The sequence below is a fragment of the Oxyura jamaicensis genome, chromosome 2 (assembly GCF_011077185.1).
Source record: "Oxyura jamaicensis isolate SHBP4307 breed ruddy duck chromosome 2, BPBGC_Ojam_1.0, whole genome shotgun sequence".
Classification (NCBI taxonomy): Eukaryota; Metazoa; Chordata; class Aves; order Anseriformes; family Anatidae; genus Oxyura; species Oxyura jamaicensis.
The window spans coordinates 94,813,422-94,821,883 of NC_048894.1; the positions used below are offsets into that span (position 1 = coordinate 94,813,422).

Here is an 8,462-nt window from a genome sequence, read left to right on the forward strand (position 1 = left end):
CCTGAGGCTTGTCCTCTGTGACAGGAAGCCTCTGGCAGTTCTGCTGCTAGCCCAGATGGGCTGGATGTCAAATGCCAGCTGCTGCTTCTGTGTGCTCTCGCATACTGTTGCATTCTGTAGTGGATGTGGGTGTTAGAGCGATGTGTGTGGCAACAAAAATTGTTGACCCATTGTTGCTATTACAGTTCTGTCAGAAAGAGATTTTTAACCTACATGAATTTAACGGAAGATACACATATGAAAATACACAGAATGTGAGAGGAGACGTTACTCTAAGGATGCTATGGGGTGATAGCTAATGCTCACTGCCTAGAGAAAATACCTTAAATATTTGCTCTAGCAGGAAAACTGAGTGTGAGGCAATAACAAATATTACTCACGCGAGACTAAATCATCCTACGTACGCTGTGTGTAAGGAGGTGTGTAGGGTACCTTCCAACTTGATTTCCCAGATTAACTTCTGTTTGTGGGAGTGGTTGTGAAATAGCTACATTTCCGCTGGTGTTATATATAGTAGTCTATAAATACTTCCTGAAACCCAATCTCTTAAGTATCACTTTATTCTGTCATGCAAGACTTAATTACACTGATAATAAATAGACATTAGAATATTTTTAGCTAAGCATGCTGTCATGATGCTTCCTGTGCATGAAGCATAGAACAACTTAAATATCAGTATCTGAAGGCTCTCCAAAAGCTTTGAAAACAGCTGCTTGAAAAGTGCCACGGTTGAACTTGTTTCCTTAAATATCAAGTACATCTTGATCTATTATGACTGTATGTTAGTTTCAGTAAAGTTGTGGGAAAAGACAGTTTTCCGGGGGCTGCTCATAACAAGTGACTGAAGGTTGTAACTGACAATTTTTTGAGACAGCACAATCCTTCAGCTGATCGTCTAAGTCTCATCCAAGCATTCCATGGATAAACTATGAGTCCTTATTCAACACAATATAAGTATTATCAAAAGGACTGCTTCCTTTCAAGCACCTGACTGGTAAATTCTTAAGTAAACAGCATGTAGTGTATTGCTCTTGTTCAAAGAGGTTTGCAGGTAATCTCTTCAATTCTTAACTCCTGCCCAGACACTACAAGTGTTAGTGACTGGGTGATACATGATCAGAATACAGCAAATTAAATATTGTGGGAGGTGTTTAAGCTTAAAGCAGAATTTAGATAATGTTCTTGGAGTCATAAGGGATTTTATTTAAAAATAAAAACAAGAAAGAAACACAACAGTAATAGTTCTGGTCTGATTGTCACTGGATGGGCTGTGAATCAAAGCTGTATAGAGGGAAAAAGTAATTTTTTATAATCTAAAACATCCTTAAACACTAGAGTCATAGAATATCCTGAGTTAGAAGGAACCCATAAGGATCATCGAATCCAACTCCTGGCACCACATGGGTCTACCCAAAAATTCAGACCATATGACTGAGAGCACAGTCCAAACACTTCTTAAACTCTGACAGGCTTGGTGCCATGACTATGTCCCTGGGGAGCCTGTTCCAGTGCGTGACAACCCCCTCAGTGAAGAACCTCTTCCTGATATCCAGCCTGAACCTCCCCTGTCACAGCTTGACACCATTCCCATGGGTCCTATAGCTGGTCACTAAAGAGAGTAGGTCGGTGCCTGCCCCTCCACTCCCCTCACAAGGAAGCTGTAGACTGCAATGAGGTATCCCTTTAGCCTCCTATTCTCCAGGCTGAACAGGCCAGGTGACCTCAGCTGCTCCTCATACGTCTTCCCCTCTAGGCCCTTCACCATTTCAGTAGCCCTTGATTGTTTGTTTCAAGCTTGATTAATTCTTCACCGAAAAAGTCTGAAACTGCAGTGGCTATTGGCTTGAAATACAGTATTAAAATGAATTTCCTCCAATAGATTTGTGCCTCTGCTTTTTCATAAATTTAAACAGAGGATATATCTGAGTATATCCTGTCACGTTTAACATTTCATGGAAGAAAGAGGTATTTCTCAGAATTACACATTCTTGCTTGCACAGCAATGCTTTCTGCAGGTGACAGGTTATGAGCAGCCCATCTATATCTGAAGAACTTTGAACCTCAATTTCTTTGACATCATTAAGCTTTTTTTTCTGTTTGGAATGTCTAACTCATATGTCTAACTCATGGTTCTAGAACCAAAGAACCTTTATTCCTTTAGTTGATCCGTATTTCATTTTTTTTTTTTTTTTTAATAACAAGCATCCTACACAAAATTTACTGTATTAGCACAGGCTGCGTGTGCCACATCTAATGTTATAGTGTTGATCACACTTGAATAGATATGAAGAAGCTTTTTATATCTTGGTATGTTTCAAACTTCTTGACCAACTTCTGTTGGAACTAGCTTCCTTCCTTTCTAACATTGAGAGAATTCCTCTAGTGGCCCTAATGTAGCTAGTCCCAAAGAAATTATATTACCCAGCTAGGACTTCATTATTCCAGGAAATATCTGCAAAGCATCATCTGCCATGTGTAACCATAGGTGTCCAAACTGAACTTAATCTGCATTTAGAAACTCCTTCAGTGGGTGTTACAGACTAGATGACACTGGTGGTGGTACCTGCCAACACAGTTGCTGCTTCTTGCTTCACCTTACATGGTGGGGAATAGGAGGTGTCCCTTTCTGAAATCATGCAATACTGATGACCCCTATAAAGAGAGTGCTAAAGTGGTAGAATCATGAAGTTCACCCATATCTCAAATGAAAGTGTTTCTGAAAATGTTTTGTAGCACATTTATTAAAGGAACTTAAACTGACATAACTGATATCTTAGTGATTTTTGTCATTTGTGTACCCTTACAGTAACATATGGGATTAAAATGCCCTTGATGATCGGTAACAGACCGTGGGATTCCTTTCATTCTGCAGTGTTAGTTCTGTACGCATTTTACGCTGAACATGTTTAAACTTCTGCTATTATAAAATGCTGTGGGAGGCAAACTTGCAGACAGGACATGCATCCAACTTGTATTCTATTTGTTATTCTATATGATTTTGAAAAGTCAGTAACTCAACAGGTTTATATTAGTCCTTTGTTTGCATAACATTGAGTTCCTGTTTGCTTAAATATCAGTTGAGGAAAGAAAGTTGTGCCCCTCTGTCAAATTGGTTTTCTGCAGCATTTGGGCTGATGCTCTTATTAGGCTTAATGTCCATGGCTAGTCAGGAGTTAGCCAGCTGGGCTTGTTAGGTTAGCGGCAGGTATTTGGTGGTTTGGTGTACCCAAAGCATCCACAATGCTGGAATTTGGAGAGCTGTGTATTGCAGGCGTTTTTAACATCTGCTTTTAACATAACCTGAATTTCCACAGAAGTGATGGTAACTGGAAACCAGGAGAACGCAAAAGTCTTGGGCATTAATCAAATTACGAAGCAGAACAGTTCTTACGCTGCTTCCTGCTCTTTCCTTGGATGTGATGTAAGCATTATGGATACAGCTTCTAGGAGAATATATGAATGAATGGTGATTCATGTTTTTTTGAGGAACAGACAGACATCTGTGATCAAGCTGTTACAGCCGAGGTGTTTAAGCACTTGACTCATGTAATTCTGTGATTCTCGTAGTAGACTTCTTTGAGCTCCTAAGGATGTGGCTAGTACTACAGTGGATTTTAAACCACACTGCTACTGATAGAAGCACCTCTGCCATCTTTCTGGTCTGCATGTTTTCTCTTTTGCTGCCAAAAAGTGATTATGGGCAACTGATCATGAATAAAACTAAACTAATAAACATCACTTTCTCTACAGCTCAATTTTAACCCACATCAGTTACATTAATTGCAAAAACTGGGGGGGGGGAGGGAACACACAAGGATAAGCAGGACCAACTTTTTTTTTTTTTTTTTTTTTCAACAATTATGTTTTTTATGCTGGTTTAGGATTTTTGAATAGGCCAGAATAGGTTGCTTCAGGTGATTTCTAAAAGGTAAGTGGTCTTTCTTTTTGTGTAAAGTCTGTGTTACTGCTTGTTCTTTCTTAAAGCCTGCCTTATTCATTTGGATAAAACATCTTTTAGAAAGGCTTATTTCAATTAAATGAACCAAAGATCCTAAATCCTAGTAGATGAGTGTGTTTAGCTACCTGGCAGCACAAATATTTTATAGGATTTCCAATGCTGGCAAACCCCAATATGCCTACAGCTGGACTCCTCAACTGCTAGTCTGTCCTTAATGTGAAAGCCTGTTGAGACCTAGGGCAGTTCATTTTAATATTGCAAGTAGGAGGAAAAAAAAAATAATTCATTTCAGATCTGAGATAAGCTGAGATCACAGCAGATGAGCAAATTTATGCTCCATTACTGAGTTCTGTAAAAGCTCAAAACTTGTCTATAATATTAAAAACTCATCTTGTATACAGTTTTAAAAATTAACTCTTACTTGTTCACAGATAACTACTCTTATTAATCACAAGGACAAACCAAAGCGTTCAGACAAGACTCTGCAAGCAATTCAGCGAGTGGGCCAAGCAGTTAACCTGGCAGTTGGAAGATTTGTTACAGTAGGTGAAGCTATAGCCAACGAAAACCATGAATTGAAAGAAGAAATGAGTGTTGCTTGCATTGAGGCAAGGAGAGCAGGTATGTAGTTACTCATGAAATTTGTAACCTTTTGTGTATATGCCAGTTTTGGCGCAGCATTTTTCGTGTCAGGAATAATCTAAGAACTTTAATGTGTTATTTAATTGTTTAAACCTCTGCTGGTTCATTCAAGGCCTGACCTGTCACTCATTTTTGTCGCTTGCTTAAACTGCTATCGTTTTATGAGCAGTGGATGGAGTTGTGTGTTGACTTTGACCTTTTGCCACAAGGAATTACCTGACTGCTGTTTATAGTAAGATGTTACTAGAGACAAAGAGCAGAATGTTGAGAAAATAAGCTTAGAGTTGCTCTCAAGCTAAAACAGTGGAGTATATAAAGTAATTTGAGATCACTTCATTATAAATCTGAACGTGTGAATGAAGGTCAGTGTCAACCCATATTTCATCAAGAGTCAATAAGATGACTCACAGCAGTCATCTTATGACTTCCCTCAGTAAAATGAAAATGATACCATGCTTATCTTTTTGCTGGATTCAGTTTTTGTTGCAGACTTGCTGGGTGTATGGATTGAATTTGAAGTATGTAAAATTGATTGAGTTGACTTTGTCACCCTTCTCCCTTCAGAAGGACCTATCTAGGCAAACAGGTTACATTCTCTGATACTGTAAGAAAATGTCAGTGTCATGTTAGAAACCACCTTCCCGGATATGTCCCCTGAATGATATTTTAATGACTGTTCATAAATGAATATTCCTACAACTGCAGTGCAGCAATCAAAAAGATCAGATCTAGAATAATGCTCCTTTTGTTGTTCGTGGTGGTTGGGTATGGGTTTGTTTTCTTTCAAATACTTTCAGATAATGGGAAGTTCTGCTTGAAGTTCTTCCTTTTTAAGCTGGCAGAAGTACCTCCTGGCATGACAGATTGTCTCCCTGAAGCCACAGGAAGCATTATGTCTGTCTTAAGTTTCCAGATGTGATGGCAAATGAATGACTTTTCCTTCAACACTAACGTCTTGTCTGCAGGAAGGAGCCATTCTCCACTCTAAGACATGGATTACTGTAATTGATCTGTTAAGATAAACAGTGGACTCGTGGGTGTTTGTGTGATTTATTTTTGTTCATTTATTAGTTTGTTTGTTACCTCTTTAGTAACTGCGAAAGCCTTAAGGAACTTGCTTATTGGTGTCCTAGCTGGTGTATTTGTTGCTAAATCCCTATGCTGGCCTCAAACTTTGGGGATGCATGCTTAGTATATTCACCGTGTGCAGTTAATATTGGTTTTGTGCTTAAAAAAAAAAAAAAGCTTACAGATTAGGCATGGTAATGTAAAAAGTCCTCTGAAAATTCCTCATCAATGAGTAGCAACAATACACACTGGTGATGAAGGACTGTTTTTGTTATCTGAAAAACTTTTCCAGGTAAACTTCAGACTGAAGATTCATGGCTGCTCCACTAAGCTTGGCTGCAAACAGAAATGTCCTAATTTGAAAACATTCCATTTGTTATGTAAAGCATGTCTTTTCTCTGCAGAGATCCAAGTAAAATGCTGACGAGCCAAAAGCTCCCATTGATAATCTCAGCTGCTAAAAGACCAATGTAGTGTGAATCTCTGTTTCTTGACTTGGCAGTTGTTTTGTGGCCAAGTGCTTCTCCGCCCGCTCCCCATCAGTGTATCCAGGAGGAGCTCAGAATCTAAAAATAGTCTGACTGCCCTATTTTATCTCACCAAATGGTTATACTTCCTCTACATTCTAAGTTTTATTTCCTCAATATAGAGGAGGGAGGATATAGGTTGTTTACTTTTCTGTCAAGCCTTAGATTTACCTTGGCACAGGTCAGTTATTCTCTCAGACCTATGTATTTCAGATCTAACTGAAGACCTGCATGGAAAATTCAGTATATCATATGTCATTTGTTGCCATATTTTTTGTTGTTGTTTGATTTTGAGTTTGTATTATCTCTGTGGACTGCTAAGTGTTGGACAAGGCAAGAGAGCCCTTTGTGCAGAGACATTTTTAAGGATAGCTGTCCTCTGAATTCAGTCTCAGAACACAGTAGCCCAAGTGCCATTTAGAACGGCTCTGATGTTCACAAGCAAGCCAATAAAATCTCCTGGCGAATTATATCCAAGAACATTGACTTGTATAAAAGAATCAGCATGGAAACATTGTTTGTCACTGATAGATGTCAGCTAATGTGACTAGTTTGAACAGCCCAAACTGCCAGTTCGTTGTTCTGCTTTTGTATCAATCACTCTTCAATACTGGAGATGTCACCATTAAATACTGGATTTACGCATTACAGTACGCATGACAAGCATAAAGCTTTATGTGGAGTGGAGCTCCCACAACAAATTCAGCCAACCATGCATCAGCTCTTCTCATGGGAAGCTGTAGTTTTGCCTCGGTTATTGAGTTCTGTGAGGAAGGTGTGAACTTCTTTTGTTTTATCTCTGCAATGGTAAAATGAAGGGAAAAGTGTGAGAAGAAGCCTCTAAGGGATCCTCAGTGTAAGTCATAACTGTTTCTTGTTGACTGAGACCTTACTGGTCACCAAGTTTCCATTGTTTCTAGTTGCAAATGCATATTAAGGAAGGAAAAAATATAAAAATTGACCTGAATGAGCTTGCTGTCACTTAAAAAGTGTTCTATGTTGTAAAATTATACATACACTAATGAAGCATTAAGGAGTAGCAACAGAGTGAAGATTGTGATATCACAAGTTAAGTAATAGTTTACCTCTGCACTTCTGAACGTTTTTACTATAATGGAAACAAAATTTCTGTAATGCAGATTTGCATGCAGCTAAAGCATACATTTTTCATGTCTATGTGCTGCATTTTGAAACGTTGACGTCCCATGTTCTGATGGCATGGGCAGCAGAAAGTCCTTGGTGTTAGGACAGGATGTTGTGGAGCTGTTTATGCGTCCTTTTAAACCAATAAATTAGATGAGGCTCCAAAAAATAAAGGGAAGCTTTGTTAGCCATAGAAAATAGATCTCAAACCTCAAAGATTTAGAACATTAAGAGTCTGAATTGTTGAGAAAAGTAGCAAGCCTTCAGATCAATTGCACATCCTGCAGAGGCTTTGAAGGATGACAGATGTAGTATCTGACTCTTGTGAAGGGTATAATCAGTGGTTTGAAGTGTTTCAGACTTGTTATGACTATTTCCTTGCGATAAACCTTATAATTTGATTGACTCGGCAAAGAATCATCAAATACTGCAGAGGGTCATGTAGCAGATTTTGCCTAACATTATTCTTGCACTGTGTCAGTGTTTACAGTGACAGTATAGTAGTGGAATGTAACTCAAAGAATCACATCTTTAGATGCCCATCTGTGATTTTTTTTTTCCCAAAACTAAGGAAAGACTGGTTAATTTAAAAGAAAAAACACGTCAAGAATGAGTTAGTGTCATAACATTTTTCAGTTTTCTCTGCCAGTTGACTACATAGCCCTAAAGGAAGACATGGAGTAAAATAGGGGCGATAGCTCTCTCCTACTTTTGTCTTGTCTTTTAGTACAGAGAAGGAATAAAGTAAAAAGTCTGACAAGCAGCAATTTAAAATGGATACGTAGAATCGCAAGTTAACTTAGGTTAGTAAGGTCGTTTATCTTCAAGAATGGAGACACTACAATTTCACTTGTATACCTCTTACAGTGTTTGACCACCCTTATATTCACAAAAGCCTTTTATATCTTGTCTGTTATTCCTTATCCTATCACCAGACACTTCTGGTCTGTCCCTCTTGCCTCCATCCTTGCCCACTAGGTGGTTATAGCCAGCAGTAAGCTCTGCCATTAGCCGCCTTCTCGAGGGAGAACAAACCTGCTTCCTTCAACCTGTACTGTCATGCTGCAATATGTCAATGTTTTTTTTTTTTTTTTTTTTTTTTTTTTTTTTTTTTTTTTTTTTTT

The 8,462-nt window shown here is 38.5% G+C and overlaps 1 protein-coding gene across 1 annotated transcript in view; it reads left to right on the forward strand.

Moving 5' to 3' along the window:
- Nucleotides 1-8,462, forward strand: part of CTNNAL1 (catenin alpha like 1) — a 56,918-nt gene that overhangs the window by 13,100 nt on the left and 35,356 nt on the right. The window contains exon 2 of the mRNA XM_035319781.1: nucleotides 4,390-4,579. Coding sequence (XP_035175672.1) covers nucleotides 4,390-4,579 — 190 coding nt within the window. The remainder of the gene's footprint in view (nucleotides 1-4,389; nucleotides 4,580-8,462) is intronic.